The sequence below is a fragment of the Bombus vancouverensis genome, chromosome 13, assembly GCF_051014615.1.
Source record: "Bombus vancouverensis nearcticus chromosome 13, iyBomVanc1_principal, whole genome shotgun sequence".
Lineage (NCBI taxonomy): Eukaryota > Metazoa > Arthropoda > Insecta > Hymenoptera > Apidae > Bombus > Bombus vancouverensis.
In genome coordinates, this window is record NC_134923.1 from 5,459,966 (window position 1) to 5,480,208 (window position 20,243).

Below are 20,243 nucleotides of genomic sequence, written 5' to 3' on the forward strand. Positions count from 1 at the left end.
CTTTTACTAGAAATGAGAAATATATTTCTTATATTAAATTTCATTTCCTTTAGTTTGAAAAACATTATTTTTGTAATTTAATATCACGTTTTTGATTCAAAATTCTGAGCGTATTCTACTTGATATAATAAAATAAAATAAAATAAAATAAAATAAAATATAACAAAATAAAATAAAATAAAATACAATAAAATAAAATAATTTTGATATGTATAAAAATAATTGTAGCTGCAAATAATAAGTATATATGCATACGTATATACATGCCACGCATGCGCAGAGAGATCCTGTTCCTCCCCTCCAGCGCAGTAAGATTGGGAGTGTCGTGGTTATAACCAGTTACACTACGTGCTCTGTATGGGTTATATCGTATAAGTGCTTTGTTGACCAGTGCCCTAACCAACTCGTCATTTCATAGTGTACTATTACTCGTATTTAAGTGAATTCGATATAATTTCCGTGTGGAATGTCGGATTCAGAGGCGAGCAATCTATCAGATAATGAAAGCGATCGAGGAGTTGGCGGCAGCGAAAGTGATCAAGAAGAGAACCATTCAGTGAAATCCGCAGCTGGCAGCGATGGTGGAAACGCTGGTGAAAGATCACGTAGCGTCTCTCGCAGTAGAAGTCCGTCCAGGTCACGATCGAGGAGTCCACGCAGGTGGCGATCACGGTCTCGATCAGCCAGCGGGTAAGATTAATACTTATTTTATGTATATTTTATGAGAAAACTCCATTTTGAAGCACACCGAGTTCGTGACCTATTTGTACGTCATATGATAGTTTTCAACAAGTAGAGTTCAAAAATATCAATTTAAAGCACACAGATCATTGTTTAATAAACTAAACTGTACTGTAAAATTTGTACATAATTTACAATTTACCTAAGTGCCATTTTGAGATTTCGGATAATTAACGACCATATTTATGATCATGGCTGATACAGTGAGTTGTATCAGTGACTCTATATACATAAATCCACGTGATAGTTATTTCACCGTGCAAACTAAGAAGCCAAACTAATTCACTTATTTACAAATTTAATCTTATGTTAGTTGATTTACTGTTTTGTGCAAATAAACAATTGAAATTGTATTGTTACGGCTATTCGACCTATTTGTTTCTATTATATGTATATAGTACAAAAACTACGTGCTCTTTAAAATGAAGTTCTGTTCATAAATAATTTATATAAACATAAACCATATTTTTTGAAGGAATAAAATATTGAAACAACTGTTATATATTTTTTAATGCTTTTGTAATTACACATCGAGTTTATATTTCTATATGGAATACTTGTATGTCATTCCTAGTTGTATATGTTGGATAAAAATTCAGAAATAGATTTTGTAGTATATCATGTTGCTTATTAAAAATGGAATTGATCATGATTTAAAAAGATTTATTGAATCTTCAGTTCAGAGGATGGTAGAGGAGAAGAAGCAGAGGAAGCAAGATCTGGTGATGAAGAGATGGTGGAGCCTGAGGAAGAACCTGAAGGTAAATGACAAATAATATAAATACATGTATAAATTTCTTTTATCATATTAATATTTATTTTAATTCTTGTTTAGGCGAAGATTTGGAAGGAAGTAGCGAATATGACGAGGAAGAAGAAGAGGAGGACGATGATAGACCTCGTAGGAAAAGGAGAAAAGACAAATATCGTGATTTTATCATAGACGAAGCTGAAGTAGATGATGAAGTTGAAGATGATGATGAATGGGAAGAAGGTGCCCAAGAAATTGGTATCGTTGGAAATGAAGTGGACGAGTTGGGTCCTACTGCCAGAGAAATTGAAGGCAGGCGTAGAGGAACTAATCTTTGGGAGTAAGTACCTTAAATCTATTCAAATTTTTAAGATTCTTAAGATAATTCTTAATTAAGATTTTTTGTCCTTAAACTAATTTTTACAAATTTTTACAGTTCTCAAAAGGAAGATGAAATAGAAGAATATCTTAGAAAAAAGTATGCAGATGAATCTATTGCTACTCGGCATTTTGGTGATGGCGGTGAAGAAATGAGTGATGAAATCACACAACAAACTTTACTGCCAGGTGTGAAAGATCCAAATCTGTGGATGGTAAAGTGCCGTATTGGAGAAGAAAAAGCAACAGTACTATTGTTAATGCGAAAATTTATAACATACCAATATTCAAATGAACCTCTTCAAATAAAATCTATTGTTGCACCTGAAGGAGTAAAGGGTTATATTTACATAGAAGCGTACAAACAACCACACGTGAAGGCAGCCATCGAAAACGTAGGAAATCTAAGAATGGGTATTTGGAAACAACAGATGGTACCGATCAAAGAGATGACCGATGTGTTACGTGTAGTTAAAGAACAGACAGGCTTAAAAGCGAAACAATGGGTTAGACTAAAAAGAGGCATTTATAAAGATGACATAGCTCAAGTTGACTATGTTGACTTGGCACAGAATCAGGTTCATTTGAAATTGTTGCCCAGAATTGATTATACTAGACCACGTGGAGCTTTGAGAACAGCACAAAGCGAATCTGAAGCCTTAAAACGTAAGAGAAAAAGAAGACCAGCAGCCAAACCGTTTGACCCCGAAGCAATTCGTGCTATTGGAGGAGAAGTCACTAGCGATGGTGACTTCTTGATTTTCGAAGGAAATAGATATAGTAGAAAAGGATTTTTGTATAAAAATTTTACCACAAGTGCGATTATCGCAGAAGGTGTGAAACCAACATTATCTGAACTAGAAAGGTTCGAGGAGGCTCCCGAGGGTGTCGAATTAGATTTAAGCGGAACTCCAGCAACTGGTGCGGGTAATAAAGAAGATGCGACGGTGACCCATTCTTTCAGTACAGGGGACAATGTCGAAGTATGCGAGGGAGAATTGATTAACTTGCAAGGAAAAATTGTCTCTATAGATGGAAACATGATTATGGTTATGCCAAAACATGAGGAGCTTAGAGAAGCCTTAGAATTTCAAGCGTCTGAATTACGAAAATATTTCACTATGGGCGACCACGTTAAGGTTGTTGCAGGAAGATATGAGGGTGATACCGGTTTAATAGTCCGAGTCGAACAAAATAGAGTAGTTTTGTTTTCTGATCTTTCAATGCATGAATTAGAAGTGCTTCCAAGAGATCTACAACTTTGTTCGGATATGGCAACTGGAGTAGACAGTTTAGGTCAATTTCAATGGGGTGATTTAGTACAGCTGGACGCACAAACCGTGGGTGTAATTGTTCGATTGGAACGTGAAAATTTTCACGTACTCTCAATGCATGGCAAGGTTATAGAAGCTAGACCTCAGGGACTCACAAAGAGACGTGAGAATAGAAATGCGGTGGCGTTAGACTCACAACAGAACACTATACAAAGGAAAGACATTGTCAAAGTGGTAGATGGTCCACACGCTGGAAGGGGCGGCGAAATAAAACATTTGTACAGAAGCTTTGCATTTTTGCATTCGCGAATGTTTGTTGACAACGGTGGAATCTTCGTTTGCAAAACGAGACATTTGCAACTTTCTGGTGGAAATAAGTCCAATATATCATCTATTTCACCTGTGGCAGGATTCATGTCGCCAAGAATAGCTTCGCCAATGCATCCTAGTGGAGGTGGCTTCGGAAGAGGTGGCGGAGGTGGAAGAGGCAGAGGTCGTGGTGGTGGAGCCAGACGTGACAGAGAATTGATAGGAACCACTATCAAAATAACTGGTGGGCCGTATAAGGGAAATGTTGGAATAGTAAAAGACGCTACAGAGACAACTGCTCGTGTAGAATTACACTCCACCTGTCAGACCATCTCCGTGGACAGATCTCACATTGCGAACGTTGCTGTACTCACAAAAGATGGTGGTTTCAGCAGCTACAACAGGACACCAGCATATGGTGGTGGACAGACACCCATGTATGCTAGAGATGGATCGAAAACACCCATGCATGGCTCTCAAACACCAATGTACGAAAGTAAGTATTTGAAACAGATGTACAAGCATACAAGCAAGTATATGATTAAATTCAATGAACTAATCTTAATATTCTAAATTCGCAGATGGTTCTCGTACACCTCATTATGGCTCGATGACACCATCCCACGATGGTTCACGCACACCGGGACAATCTGGTGCTTGGGATCCAGCTGTTACAAATACTCCTGCCAGAACGAACGACTTCGATGGATATAGTATGGAAGAAGGCGGATCTCCAGGTTATGCGCCAGGTTATCCTTCAACTGGACCTTTCACACCACAAACGCCTGGCACGATGTACGGTTCAGAGCAGAGCTTCAGTTCATATCAACCGAGTCCTAGCCCGGCAGGAAGTGCCAGTGCAAGTCCAAGTCCTACAGGATACGTTGCAACTCCCTCGCCAAGTGGTACTGGATATACTACTAGTCCGCATGGAGCCTTTGCCACACCTTCACCCATGGGTTACAGTCCTATGACTCCAGGTAAATGCCTTTCTTTATTTTGGCGCTTTAGAAATGAAGATTAGAATGTTCGTTAAAACTATTCTTGCTCGTTCGTTAATACTACTCTTTCTTTTCCAGGAGTTGCAGGTAGCCCATACAATCCACAGACACCAGGCGCTGGTCTAGATACAAATGTCGGTTCTGGAATCATTGGAGGAGCCGAATGGCACACAACAGATATTGAGGTTCGAATTCGTGACTCTCATCAAGATCCTGCGTTAGCTGGACAGCAAGGTGTTATTCGGGGAATATCCGTAAGTATTCTACCTCTTGATTAATAAAACTAGTTTTATGTAATTTATAATTAGACTGCGGATGTTTATGCAAATACATGTCTATGTAAATGCAATCAAGGAGACAGAATCTAATCAGAGATTTATTTCATCCACTAAATATTTGTTATAAGGAGTATTATACTGTGAATATTTTGTATACAATGTTTTGTATACTGTATGTATTATATGTATTTTTGTGTTTTCAAATTTTCCATAAATGTATAAACATCTAGTTATAATGTACACTAATTTCGCTATACTTTTTTCTATATTTCTTTCGATTTTCATTTATTTTTTTTTAATATATATACTATTTTTATTTTATTACCTTTTTATTTCAAATCTGTTTACTACTTACGTATATGTATGAACAGGGTGGCATGTGTTCAATCTTCCTACCTGTAGAAGACAGAGTAGTGAATTTGATTTGCGAGGAGTTAGAACCGGTAGTTCCATCGCGAGGTGACCGAGTCAAAGTGATTATCGGAGAAGACAGAGAAGCAGTAGGCACTCTGCTATCCATAGATAACCAAGAAGGTGTAGTGAAATTGAACAAGGACGAAGTGAAAATGTTGCACTTGCGGTTTTTGTGCAAGATGAAGGCATCGAATACATAATTTTTCATTCCAAGATAATTTCCTAAATAGATGGGAAGGAGGAATCCACAAAGACAATTTTTACAAGGGGAGCAACTTCGAAAGATTTATAATGAAAATCTTGCAAGTAACATTGATGACTTTACGTTGTATTTCTTGTTATGTTCAAAAGTAGCATCTAAATTATGTAATTATTAAGTGTATATATAAATAAATAAATAAATAAATATATATATATATTATATATATTTTATATATATATTATATATAATATATATATATAATATATATAAAAAATATATATATATATATTGTAAAGAGTTTTTAATCTTTCCCTAATATTTTAACTTTTTCCAAGATGTTATAAAAACCGGAAAGAGTTATATGGATATGTATACTTACAATTAGTTGTGTATAAAACAGTTCATCAATTTTTATACAATGTAAAGATGAATTGTAATATAAACACGCCTAAGTACGAAAAGAAAACGGAGTTCTCAATCTTCATTTGATCAAAGACAAAATCGAAGCTATTATACCTATCAAACGTTTGTACTCTTAAAATTATTCACAATTTACAACTCATTAATCTGAAGACAGTCACATAACAAACGAGAGGAAGCCGTGACGAAATGATTAGGGAATACTTAAGGGATCGGCATAAATTTTCCAAGGGAAAATCGTACTAATCGGGATTTACCGATTGGATTATGAAATCATGCTTTCTATGGTTCTTTCCGGTATTTATTGCAACTATTCTCGTTAATATAGGAAGGTATATAAACATAAACACCAACATCATACTTGTTTTATTTAAAGTTCAATTGTACAATTAGAAGAATGTTATTATTAATTAATTATATGAAACTGAGACTATAACATTTCATTTAAAAATATATGCTTCATCACGTTACTGTTGCGAATGTAGGGTGATGGGTGTTAATACTTTCAAACATGAACAAAACATTGGCACGGTGTTATTTGAGAAAAGTGATACAGCTAAACATTGTTGGACCACGGAGGAATTTATTATCTTAAATAGTCGACGAATGTTTCAAGATCTCTTACCAAAGGTACGGCTCTCCTTAACCTAGTTCTGCTAGTTACAAATCACTAAAATTGTATTCTTCTATCCTATATAGTTTATTTTAACATAAAATATTCTAAGTATCATTATTGCTTCTTTTGCATATTTTTTATCTTCTTTATAATATGTTGTGTGTTTGTGATCTTTTCATTTTTGGTGTATCAATAAATTTTTAATAAAGAAGATAATGATACTTCAATCAAATACGTATATTTTATAACATATGTATAATTCATATTATTATTCAATAAATCTATAAAATGTATTTTTTCATATGCAACTAATAATAAATTACCTACTTTTTTTAAACAAAATTTATTCACTATCACCTGTACATATATGTTAAACATAATAAAAATGCTCAAATTAATAATGAATTACTAACGGACAATTCTGTATTTAAACAAGAAGATATGAAGCGGTGTTATCTTAAATAATGATACAAATTTATTCGTGACCAACGGATAATTTTTCTCTGAACAGAATCATTATTCAAAAATAAATCTCGGAACTTCGTTATTCTTGAAAGGTTGCCCAACTTTGTTGGGTATAATATCGGGTTATACTCATGGTACAGATTATAGTTCCAACCTAAGTAAGACAAATCGCATCGAAATTTAAGTTTAAAAATATTGTAATAATGTTTAATTTTAGCAATAGCTTAAGCTTCAATGTTTCAATGAAGACTACCAAATATAAATTATGTTTCAATAATTCGCTCTTAATATGGTCTTATAGCGATAAATAGTTGAGGACTGTTAAAATATCCACAAAAATATCGCAAAATGATAAAGTGTTAACACCGCAAATAGCTTCAATGTATCATCTTTCCATCAAACGTATCATCCTATCCACTTTAAAAAAAAGCTTGAAATCGTTCCATCATCGATTCCTCTTCAAAAAAATATCCATGTGTCTATACCGTGCCCATCTATGGTTACTCTGATTCTCCAGGTGAAAGTTCTAAATTATGAGAACGATCGGTACATCGCGCTGCTGATGGATTACTTTCACATTTGTCTGGAAAACGTGCGTAAGCTGTCGATAGGAAAAACGAAGCACCTGATGCTGAAAGCCCTGGCGGACACGATGGGCGGTTACTTGCAGGTTTACATTTTGCCCCTCACCAAACACTCCTATTACGCGGGCAACGTAAAGTACCGAAATGCTAGAAAACTATTCGAACTGTACGAACAGCTGAAGGTTTTTTTACGAAGCAACGGAGCTGGTTGGCTAAATCCTTCGAAGAAGATAAAACAGACGAAGATTCAAGCGATAGTGATTACGTCGCCGAAATCGTCGTCGATTGCGTGCGATGGGGTTATTACTTACTCTGCATGTAAGAATACGTTTATTAACTTTCGTAAAGTATTCATGGGCATTTTAAGCAATTCGATAGCGATTGTTTCAATCGAAAGTTTGGAGAAAATAGCCTTTTTTGTAGATTGGAATGGAATAGATTGCTAGGATACTGTAATGGGTTTATTTGGTACTAATTTGGAGGGAAGTTTCATAGATACAAGTGTTGAAATGGTTATGAGAGATAGCAGTGCTATGTACCAACACAGAAAAATAACAATTTTACATTAATCGTGTGTGTATAAGTTTAAAAAGTTTGGAGGAAAAAAGTTGTTTATTTTGTATATTGATTGAAATTAAATTTTGGATTTATGAATCGGAATGTGAATATAACGTAATTAACAAAATTTATGGGCTTGTGTCGAAATATGTAGATAATGATATGTATGATAACAGTAACTGTAATGATATGTACTGTAGATAGTGTAATGATAATGATAATAGTAACATTATTCTTAGCTATTATGTAGCTAAAGTTCAAACAATTTTTAAGCTAGTTTCTATGCAATGATCAGTTTGATATAACTGTTATTTATTTATTAGCTTCGATCGCTAACAGGCGAGAGACGAAACGTTTCACGTTCAAGCAGAAAAAGAGGCATGTTCCGAAGCACAAAATTAAAAGTACAAATCCGAGTGAGTTCATCAGAATTAATACAAAAACTAAATACTTGCTAAGTATAATGTATCCCTAATTTTAATAAACAATCCAATACTAAAAAGATGATATTTGTTTAAACATAATATTATCATTATTTGAAGGGCACAAAGATGAATCTGATCGAGACAACGAATCGATTATCATCCCTCTTCCTTTCCTGGACGACGATACACAGCCAAATAGGTATTGACAACTTGAACCATTTCCTTCCATTGCCAATATTAACGATATTAAAATAGAATTTTTCTTCAGTATCGCGTTACCTTTTAAGAAGAACACCTTGCAGTCTTTATACAGTGAACGATCGACTTTTGCATTGGTCAAATACTACATAGCTAGCGTGAAGTGCATCGTCTCGAAATCGAGAGAAAAAACTGAGCTGGAGGCCTTTAATCGGGAGTTTTACGATTGGCTGCAGCAATCCGTACGTTGTGAGTCGCTGTGATCGAAAGTGGCAATCTTCCTTACATATCATAAATACTTAAGGGAATTGTTCAATTACAATCAAGAAACCTTTTCCTCGCAAAACATTTTATAACCATCATTAAACAATGGTATAAATGGTTAAACGATATTTTTTAACATATTTCATGCAATATCATATTGTTTAAGGTTTCTCAGATTGCATGTTATTTTGTGCAATTCAGTTTGAGTAATGCTGTTCTAAAATCGATTGTTTTGGACAATGTTTATCCGAAATTCTCTAATTTAATACAGCACTGAGCTGCATTGCATACAGAATGTCTACATATAATTAGGTTTCGTTTCTTTAATTATGCCTATTAAAATGTAAATTTTCATAAATATTTATAGCCTATCGATCAGTGTTTTAATAATTAAGGTTCTACCATAGCTTTATTTGATTCTACATTGCTCAAACTTGAGCAACAAGCATTAGACGACTCTCATCGCCTTTCCAGGTGCAACGACACCTTGATGATGAGAAATGGTACCCGGCGTTCGGCGGTGTATTGAGGGTGATCGCCTCGTTGGAGGAAGCAGGTACGTCGCTCGATTCTTTTCCTTATTAGCAATTTTCCAGCGCTAGATGTTCCCTATAACCCATCGTTTTTCCATGTCAGGCGCGGGAACCGGTCCTACTAAGGGAGCAAAAAGTGGAACGTATGAGATTATGCCCAAAACAGGCATGCAACAAACTATTGAGCCCGAGGAAGCCGTGCCACCTCTGTACAAAGGTGACGAGAGAAAGCAGCACTTCAATCACCGTCGAATTTTTTATTGGTTTCTGCTTTCTAACGTTGTCTCGTTCCTTCCTTCGTTCTAGAAGAGGAAACGGGAGTCCCACTAGGAACGGCCGAATTAATATCGATTGCAGTGGTGAGCGCGTTACTAGTGTGGTTGCTGGTGGGCTTGAGTTTGGTCTGCTACAGATTCCTTACGAAACACTCGGACGAGTGCGTCTCATATGAACCACAGGATCCTCCGTATGTTTTAGTAAATATTTTTTACGGGGAAAAATTTTTTTCGGCAAAAAATATACTGAATCATATTTTGCATACTTTACAAGGGAGGAATTTTATTAAAATACAATGTTATAATATACGAAGAGACATGATAAATGATATTCCTCGCTGTTTACAGAAGAACAATTTTAAAATTCAATATGTTCTCAAACAATTTCACATCAAAATATTTTATAGTGATTTGAGATTAAAAGAAAATCAAAGCGATAAGAAACAAATACAATGATTTTTTGATGAATTTTTCCATAGATTTTAACATTCTATTAAAATTTGATTTTTCCAATTTAGTGATATTACACATACAACGGCTTTTTAAAAGAAAATTTTCTATTTTTCTAATTTAGAGTTGCTGTTTTGTACGAAAATAAAGAATACTGCCAACCTGATACGTGTCCAACACAATCACCTCGTAAGAGTTTGCTGGAAAGAATTAAGGATTATTGGAAGAACAGGTTTGGTAAATGTCATGGAGGTTGTCAAGATCGTATGGACGAGGAACGTTGTTTAGCCGCAATTAGTTATACTAGCAAAGACACGATCGACGTTAGTCATAGTAGCAGAAGTTATCAGTAAGTATTTATTTAATATTTATTGATTATCACTTTAGAAAATCAATTTCCTACGATTAATTTATTATTTTCAAAGATTTATGTGTTATAATAAGTAAATTTAAAGTAATGATTGGATAATTATTTCGTAGATCATTTGATTTTTTTCTGCTTGTTATAAATATTGATGGCAAATCTAAAACAGGTTCTAAAAAGTTATTTAAGCCTTAAGCAATTATATCTTTTATTATTTTTCCAGGAAAAGGAAAATAAATAAATCGGTTTCAGCGATGTTATCGTGTCATCGAAAGGAGCATGTTCCCATCAGAGTACGTAATTTCAATTATTAAAATTGTTATTAATTACGTGGATGAGATATAACTGTAAATTCAATTGAATTTTTGTAGAAAGTTTGTTATAGTTCAGATGGCTCGTTAACCACGAATACGGAGAGTCCGGAGAGCAAACCCAGATAATAAAAGGTTATAAGTTTTCATTTATCTTTTAATACATCCCTTTTTAGTATGTACGACGTAATAAATACAATCAATTACAAATAAAATCACCTTTCTAATTATTGCTATCTAAGTATAATAATTTTTAAGTACGTTATATAATAACTAGGTATTTTTATCCCTTTGATAATAAAATTGTAATGTTATGATAGTGTGACCGATTTAGAAAATAATTATTTTTTTATCCTTACAAGACTTTATATTTCTAATATAAAATAATATAAGTAAAAAATACGTAATGTAATGTAAGAATACGTCCATTTAAACAAAAAATTAAGATATTTTTAATGATTTTCTCCATAAAATTTCAAAAAATCTCTAACTTTTGTTCCCTACATACGATTTATCATGTCTTTTTCGTGACCTTTATACATTTATTGCCCCAATAAATGATTAAACACACGTTAAAAGAATTTTTTCATCTCGAATCCCCGTCAAGAATGACAAGGTGGCCAGTCCGTTATCGTAGGGGACGCGAGAGGGCAGTTTTAATTTTATTACAATCGCGTTCTGCAGAGGCGGCTAGCAGTCGATTGCACTTTGTTATGCCGGCCGCGTACGTGCGGATTGCATTCAATGAATGCACGTTCCCGAAGCGTGCAGCCGAAGAGCCACGCGCTGCAACTTGTTGCAACAGGGCCGCGGAGTCGAATGCCGGCATCTCCTGGTTTATCAAACGCGTCGCAACAGCAGCGCCATCTGGCCTCGGAAGCGTGTCGAGTGTCGGCCACGGCGATCAGGACAGTCAGTGTCGCGCGATACGTTTAAGGGTAAAGGTATTTTGCGTTGTCCTCTCGATATACTTTCGATCGTGTACTGTCGTAAGTGCTTCGAATCGGTAAACATTCCATACTAAATGTGATACAATTGAACTTCGTTACATGCTTTCTTATTCACGCTTGATAATACTCGTTGTCGAACGAATCAAACAAAAACTAAATTATGTTCGCATATTTCACTGGTTCGTGAAGACACGTGTGTTACGGTTACTTTTGATTCAACTGTCTCTTTGTTTTTACTCGGCTATTTGACTAAAAATCGTGCTCTAACGTTCATAGTGGTGGAAAACATTAGTGTAAAAAATAAAGGTTAATTAACAAACATTGATGAGATTTCGGCGCGAATTTGCGTTCCTTTATCTAAATTTTCATAGAAACGCGAATTGCAACGTTTCGCTTGTTCAAACGATCTATTGGTTAATTTCAAATAGATCGAATTCGTTGAAAGGTGAAGCTCGTGCGATTTGTTGAATCGACTGTTTGAAATTCTTGAACTGAGTTTTCTAGTCGTGTTAGACGATCGTTTCATTTGATAAATCGAGTAAATAAATCTTTGTCGATTGTGGAATACGATGCTTCAGAATTTCGTACGTGTGAACAAAACAATTCGAGGTTAACTTTGTTATCGGTTTCGCGGGACACATTTTTTTTATAGTTCTCCTGAATTAGAATTCGTGAGAAAAGAGTGTGAGAATACTTTGTAGTTGATACAATTCATGAATTGATTCGTGTAACTATACGATTGGGACTAGTTTCGACTTGTGAACAATGTGCACTGCGGATAGATTCTCGACTGGCGTTTCGCGCGTCCGTAATTGACTGTGGTGTCGTGGTGTGCTCTCCTCTTTAAGGACATGATGGAACGACGAAGCTGCAGTAAACTGTGCCTACTGTTCGTCGTGTTACTCCTCGCCTCCGTTTTGAAAGGTGAATGACGTTCTTCTTCAGTTTCTTATTTGAGAAGCTTACTTCGTTGAAAGATTCATGTATTCAACGTGACATTCGAGGTTTTGAGAATTAGATGATTTGAAGGTCATAGAGAAGAAACATGATAAATTACACTTCTTGCTTTTTTAGAAAAGCAGTTTTTTTTGTTAAAATTCAGCACGTCAGTCCCATATTACCGAACTGTTTTTTACTTTGTTTAGCAATTATCTTAGATAGAAGAAATGTGTTATTACCTATGTGAATATTTAAAAACTAAAATATCAGTTATCATTAGATTGCGAACCTTTATGCATTTATAATAAATTTAAAAGTATAGAGAACGCAGATGATGCATGAAAATGTATAAAATATTCAAAATAAAACGACCAGTGTGATTGTTAGCAAATGAAACGAATATATATAGATTCTATTTTTTTAGTTGCATTTATAGAAATATGAAATTGCACAGTCTAATAAATATGCACAGTCTAATTAGCACAATATTAGTTATGCTGTTTATTTTATCTAAAGCTTTAACCAACTTTTAAAAGGTACTACATGAAAAGTCATTTTGCTTTTCAACTCAGTCTTACTGAAATACCCACTTTTAATCAACAGGCGATATAAAAATTAGAAAATCAATGAATGTATACTTATTATGAGTGTCTCATCAATCTTCGTTTGTAGTGATATGTAGCGAACACGTTTGGGATGAATAGGTTGAATAATTCTTATTAATTCTATTTATTGGCAGTGTATTTCATTTTTTATTTGTGATATTGGAAATGAAAAATATAAACAAAAATAATTTTATTTTAATCGAATTCGTTTCATTAACCCATTAACGATCAAGGTTATGTTAATGCAACGTTTCATTTGCAAATTTTTTCTATCAGTTTCTCTGTATTTGTATTACTTGATATTAAAATATTCTTTTTTAATTATAAACTAACTTTATATACATAATACATAGCATGTACTTATCATGCTTGTCCTGTAATCTTCTATTAATATAATTATTTAACACAAAACAAAATATCAAAATCAAAATTATTGTAAAGTTAATGTCAAATAAAGATTAATCGTTGAACAATTTCTAGAATATCCAAGGTTTATTATTATTACGAAGTATACATAAAAGATACGTTTCATTTTTTCCGGGGATCGAATTTCACTGAGAGAGTATGAAGGACATCTGAATAGGAATGATATATTTTCTTAATGTAAATAGAAAAAGTTCCGAAGGCATATGGTACACGGCCACGATGATTGTACCTTTTACACAAAGTGATCGTGAAACGTGATGTTTACATTGGTACGACCATATACAAAAAGTGAGGAGGAACGCAATAAGGAAGGGAATTCAAAACATATTTATCCAGGCTGTATTTGTATCAAGGGCACCACAATATAGCCTGAACTCTGTTGTCTTTTTGGATCTGCCTGAATATCAACGTCATTGTTTTCTCCGCTAATGAATAAGACCAGGAATTTGTTTCTTTTTTGTAGTTATTGTATATCGCGTTCAATTTCTGCTTTATTAGCTTGTGGAAATAATCAAAGCCATTTTCGCTCCGTCAACAATTTTTATTATTCGTCTGTTGAATTAATAATTATTAAAAAGTTAGATTAACAAGGTATTACGCAATTGAAATTATTATTATATCAATATTTTTTATTTTTCACCCCGCATGACCAAGAAATGGACTTGGTTCACGCAATCCTTGTTTTACAATTCTATCTTAACCTTTCTCTCCTCTCATTCTCATTCTCATTTTTCCTTATTTTCTATTTCTTAACTGTGTATACATACTTCTAATAATATTATTTATCGTTAGCGCCACAGATAGGGGAGGGGTAGCCTTAGAAGCACTAAGAAACACGTGAAAGATTTTAGATTAGAAACAGAAAATTTTATATTAATTTATTAATTGCGAAATATTTGTGCTTACAATCAATTTCTGGAATAAATGTACTGGATTTCCAATCATCTTGCTATACTTATTTTGCTTATAGAATAACGCGAGGAATCAATTTATATAAAACAAGCTAATTTTTTTAAGCTATTTTTTTAAATCTGTTGCAATTCTTTTTTAATTTCTGCTAGAGTAGGGTAAGGATGAGATTATGATAACTAGATTATGATTAGTTCCATAATACGTATAATCATGCGTGTAAAATTGGGATCACCGTGATTATTTCGACAACTTATTATAAGTTTGTTTATAAAATTTGAATTGTTCAAAGGATATTAAATAATATTGCAATATTCATTTACCTAGTTCGCTATTGATTAAACTTATTTTCTATGACAACTTTGTAATCAGATTGTATTTAATACAGGTTTAATATATTCTGGGAAATGTAACAATTATGAGGATTTAAGTAAATTATTAGGTCATCTGACATAAGGACTTGTAGCCTTTCTGATTGTGAGAACTGAATTTACAATGAACAATTCAATTACCATTCATAACAGTAACACTCTTCGCGCTAGAAGTTCCATGAATAGAGGATAAGAAAAGGTAGGTTATTGTAGGAAATAAAGAAAATTATTAATAGATATATTAATGATTATTGGATGAATTATTTTTCATTATTAATTCAAAGAAATATAAGGCATTTTTGTTTGCTCAAAGCTATTGGCCACACTTTAGCCACGAAAGAAGTAACACTAGGTCAGTAATTTGTTAATAAGTAACTATTAACACAAATTACATAAATAATTCAATTTCTTCGTTGCTTTGGTATATCTCAATTTATTCCAATAACGAGACGCACAACATCGACATACACAGAAATTTCCATCGTAAATGTTCCATTCAAACGTTTTTGCACTTGCGAAGAACAGAAAACCTGGTATTTTATCTCACAAACCGACAATATACCGTGGCAACATTTTTTGACTAAATCGAATCTACAAACCATGCATATCTAACGAATCCAAAGAGGTTCAGGGGAAAAAAGGTGAAGGAAAAAAGAGCAGAATATTTACGTCTCCTCGAAAATAAACACCAATACGTGGCACGAAACGCGAGTTCTCGCATTTCCCGGCTGCATGACCGTTTTTCACCCGTAGAAAAAAGTAAAAAGGAGAAAGGAGGAGGTGGAAGAAGAGGAAGGGGAAAGGCAAAGCTTGCGTCGAAATTCGAATGGAAAAACGTCGACAGGGGGTTCATTTCGCTCTGGCCATCGTTTCGAATCCCATTCCGAACTCGGATCTCATTCTGGACACGCGTGATCCGGATTAGAAACGTCCGATTCCTCTGTTTTAGATTACCCGGGTCGTTTTGTCGCATGCAAAAGTTGGAAATCGAAGATGAGCCAGCGAGATATCATGTAAATTTTCCCCCGTTTTCATATTTCGATAACCTCTTTTCCTTTCGTTTCTGGCGAATAATTTTAGAAGAAATTGGACGGTCATGGTGGTAGAAAAACTCTAGTTTCCTTTTTATTCTGTTTCTCCTTATTTTTCTCATATTTGCAAGGCAGAATATTTAGACAAATAGTTAAAGGGAAGCGCTTCGACGGAGTTTGAGAGAACAGGTGGTAGAAAAACTTTGGAAATTTTATTTTTCTTCCTTCCTATTCTTTTTCGTGTGTTTTTATAGTTGTACGGGCGAATATTTCAGCGAATAGTTAACAAGGAAAAATATTGTAATAGACGGAGTTTATGAAAGAAAAGACGGTAGAAAAATTTGAAAAATTTTAGTTATTCTTGCTTTTATCCTACTCGTGTTTTTCTGATATTTCAAACGGTAAATATCCAGACAAATAGTTAAAATTCAACAATATTGTATATAAATACAATTTGAGACAAAATCATTTCCCTATTCATAAACTTGCCATTGTACATTCCCACTTTGTACAGTCAGCTCTCCTTCAACTATCGTCCACGCAAATCCAACCTTCTTTATGCTAATCTGAAGTACCTGTACATCAATATGAAGTTGATTTCTCACACACGATATGTATCATGCACAGGTAAGAGAAGAAGCGGGAAGATTTGCATACATCGATGGTTGTTCCTTTATAGTGGCACGTGTAACGGAAAATATCAAGAGTGGCCACTTTAGACTTACATTGCGCTTTATAAACATTCAACAAGTGGCAACGGGTCCATCGACTTGTGGAACTTCTCAGTTCGCCGAGTGTTCCTTTTAAAATCGATCGAACTGCATAAGTATTTCTCCGCGGGACGAACTTTCGCTGTTTAGCTTGCCACCATTAAATGGGATTCTTTCCAAGTACTACTGGCTCGCACCACCGTGAAATCGATGGCGAATTCAGCATCGTGCCAACGGAATACACCCCTGAATTTTGTTGAATGTTTTACCACCACCAACTTCTCATGTTAATCCACGATGTTGGACTTTTAAGACGGTTGAGGGGACTCGTTGAACGAGATTTAATTCGGTACAAGCATTACGATGTATTTAGTTGCTTGTTTCCGTTTTATTTGAGGTGAAAGTTTAGGATGACACACAGTGGCTAAATTAGTGCAGCCACGTGAACAAAGTAAAGATATCGGCACTCTAGAGATCATTTAAAATCTATTTCCATACGTGTTGTAAGTCTAATGTATCGGATTGGCAACTAAGTGATTGCGTATTTTAAATAAGAAGGAAAATTCAATATTTTTGCTTAGAAATATAACTTTATTCAGTTAGGTGTTGTCCGTTTTTGTCCATCACCTTTTGCCATCTTTCAGCCAGTGCCATAATTCCATGTTCATAAAACTTCTGATTTTTGTCAGCAAAAAGCTGAATTAAATGTGAGTTTACATCATCAATGTCATTAAAAATTTTACCGTTTAAGGAGTTCTGCATGGAACGAAATAAATGGTAATCCGAAGGCGCAAGGTCACGGCTATATGGTGAATGTGACAACACATTCCAATCTAGTTCCAATAATTTTTGGCGAGTGATCGAAGATGTGTGGAGCTTTGCATTATCATGCTGGGAAACAACACCCTTACGATTTACTAATTCAGGCCGCTTTTCTTGAACTGCATCGCTCAGTTTGAATCGTACGTATGACACGTTTGTATCGATCGTTTGGTTTCTTGGTAAAAGTTCAAAGTACAGAATTCCTTTATAATCCCACTAAACTGACAGCATAATCTTTTTTCGGTGAATCTCAGCTTTTGATGTCGTCTGGGCTGGTTCATCTTGCATTACCCACGATCTTTTCCGATTAACATTGTTATAAATTATCCACTGTACGTCGTCAGAAATCAGTCGTTTCAGAAATGGGTCAATTTAGTTGCGTTTCATCAAATGCGTTGCATCAACTGAATTTCCTTAAGCTGATAAGGGAGCCATAAATCGAGTTTCTTCACATAGCCAAGCTGTTTTAATTTTTTTTAATGCATGTATGCGATACATTGTGTTATGACGATTTGAATCAATAATGGCCTTGACATGGGTCTTATCAACTTCAACTGGACGACCAGATCGCTGAGCATTTTTCAGTGAAAAATCACCAGAACGAAATTTGGCAAACCAATTTTGACACTGCCTTTCTTGGCACTACGGCACATAACTTGTGTGCTTGCGATGCGTTCTTGCCTTTTCGGAAATAACACAATAAAATATGTCTGAAATACGCGTCTTGTTCTTCCATTTTTAAATTGAGATAAAAACAAAATTAAATAACTAATCGATAGAATTTTTTTACTAAATTAAAGGTGGAAGTTCAAACAACAAGGAAACAATATAGATTAGGTGCTTTGAACACGTTGACAAAACAAAAGAATGTGCTAAGGTCACCTATTGACAAAATCCGCAATCACCTAGTTGCCAACCCAATAATTTCGTTAAGTACAGTTTGATTATTGTTTTATGTTTACACATATATTTCCATGTATTCGTATATGTACCTTTTTGTATTCTCGCTAAGTTTTCTAATTATATTTGGATGCTGATATTAGCATAACGATGAGGGATCACGAGAAGGAGATTGAAGGTAATAATGGCGTTAGGTTGCGAGTATATCATAAATATAAGGCAGTTAGAGAGAAATTAATCTTAAGGTTAGCCCGATATACAAAGTGCGACATGACTGTGGTGTGGAGGGACGAATGAGTGGATTTTTCTTAAACCAAGTCCATTTTATGGCCCGCTGGGGGCTAAAATTGCAACATATTATCACGTTGACTGCCGCGCGTGTTTTCAATAAAGTCTCCTTCAGGTCACGAGTGCCGCTGTACCAAACGTACTCTACTAGGTACTCTTACCAATATTTTAGATAATTTAAAATCTCTGCCCTCATTCGTTAGAATGTCGAAAAGAAAAATGGAACACTTATTTCTTAGTGAGTCAGATAGCAGTGAAAAAGAAAGCTTTTACGAGGCTTACAGAAATTCGGATAGCAGCGATGAGGAAGAAATCAGATTTCCTAGAAATAGAAATATAAATAGAATTACATCGTCTGATTCTGATTCGGATATTGATAAGTGCAATCGTAGTGATACTGAATGTAATGAAGATACTGTTGACGAGATTTTACAAGAATTGGTCATTGAAGAAGGAAGAAGAACTGATGATACCGTGGATAGTACAATTTAATTTGGTGAATGGAATGAATTTAGTGGTCGGCAGAAGTCAGTTCCTTGTCCCGAGACAGACGGCATCATTAGGCGATTACCTGGCGATGTCAATCCATATGATGTGTTTCAGTTGTTCGTTGATAACGAAATAATAAACTTACTTGTATCAGAAAATTGCAACAAGGAAAGATGTAAATATTAGAAGATTTAGAGAATTATTAGCTACAAAAGTATTAAGCTTGTCTGAAAATAGAAAAAATCCTTGTCTTCGACGGAATCAGCATAATGTCGCCGCTCGGAAAAATGATTCCGGAAGAAGCATTAGACGCGCATGTAAACTACGTTATGCAGATAAAAGACGTCGAACGGACCGATCAAAGACACCGGAGAATTTAAAGAAAACAACAACTTATTGTCCAAATTACTTTTATATCTTTTCAAATACCTACGACGATCCTTCGCAAGTAGTCAAATAAGCGTCACCCGAATACGGGTGACGCGGTCCTGCTAGAAACCTTGCTGTCACCCGAATATGGGTGACGTCGCAGTCAACGTGTTGTTATTATTATTATTTTGATTATTAAGGTTAAATGATATTCACCCATAAACTCGATATAAATTGCTCTAACAAAATATTGATCAAAAGATTGATTTTTTAAGCAAATATTTAGTCCAATATCGATCAAATATTAGGACGTTTATAGATTTTCGTTACTATGTCTGTATGACTTGTCAAAGTTTAAAATATATGTATAGATTAAAAATAAAATAATATTGATGGAAACGTCGTTTAATAAATCCGTACTATTCATCTATTGTAGATCGTTCAGTTTGGACGTTGTGTGACAGTTTGTTTATTAATTGTTTTAGAAATATTGATGATGGAATATTTATGATGCATACAGTTGAAAATTAATAGGGAAAATAGGTATAAGATGACGATGAGCTTGTTCAGATGATTTAGTTAAATATAACGATGATTGATGTGATACTGATACTCCAAATCGT

General features: G+C 34.5%; 3 protein-coding genes across 4 annotated transcripts in view; all 3 read left to right on the plus strand.

Moving 5' to 3' along the window:
• Positions 1 to 333: 333 nt before the first annotated feature.
• On the plus strand, positions 334 to 5,551 carry Spt5 (Transcription elongation factor subunit Spt5). Its single transcript, XM_033341643.2, has 7 exons — positions 334 to 690; positions 1,420 to 1,502; positions 1,577 to 1,832; positions 1,929 to 3,949; positions 4,035 to 4,433; positions 4,533 to 4,708; positions 5,104 to 5,551. The coding sequence occupies exons 1-7, from the start codon at positions 467 to 469 to the stop codon at positions 5,344 to 5,346; spliced, it is 3,402 nt and encodes a 1,133-aa protein (XP_033197534.1). The 5' UTR covers positions 334 to 466; the 3' UTR covers positions 5,347 to 5,551.
• A 117-nt stretch (positions 5,552 to 5,668) lies between these two features.
• Positions 5,669 to 11,021, plus strand: LOC117162982 (uncharacterized). Its single transcript, XM_076623843.1, is given in 12 exon segments — positions 5,669 to 6,247; positions 6,250 to 6,398; positions 7,367 to 7,751; positions 8,315 to 8,407; positions 8,534 to 8,615; positions 8,685 to 8,856; positions 9,353 to 9,434; positions 9,515 to 9,628; positions 9,718 to 9,877; positions 10,261 to 10,485; positions 10,724 to 10,793; positions 10,872 to 11,021. Coding segments are annotated over 12 exon segments (1,626 nt in total). The 5' UTR covers positions 5,669 to 6,222; the 3' UTR covers positions 10,941 to 11,021.
• A 395-nt stretch (positions 11,022 to 11,416) lies between these two features.
• The window catches only part of Ror (tyrosine-protein kinase transmembrane receptor Ror), a 353,434-nt gene continuing 344,607 nt past the window's right edge, over positions 11,417 to 20,243 (plus strand). The window contains exon 1 of one of the 2 annotated variants that reach the window (XM_033339516.2): positions 11,417 to 12,685. In XM_033339516.2, coding sequence (XP_033195407.1) covers positions 12,613 to 12,685 — 73 coding nt within the window. In that variant the 5' untranslated portion in view covers positions 11,417 to 12,612. The remainder of the gene's footprint in view (positions 12,686 to 20,243) is intronic. The other variant, XM_033339507.2, reaches the window with a different exon arrangement.

Excerpts from the sequence above, each read along its gene's own strand:
- Spt5 (XM_033341643.2), top strand. The coding sequence starts at position 467 with ATGTCGGATTCAGAGGCGAGCAATCTATCAGATAATGAAAGCGATCGA. Across the intron at positions 1,503-1,576 it reads GCCTGAGGAAGAACCTGAAG|GCGAAGATTTGGAAGGAAGT; the intron begins GTAAATGACAAA and ends ATTCTTGTTTAG. Across the intron at positions 4,434-4,532 it reads TTACAGTCCTATGACTCCAG|GAGTTGCAGGTAGCCCATAC; the intron begins GTAAATGCCTTT and ends TTTCTTTTCCAG.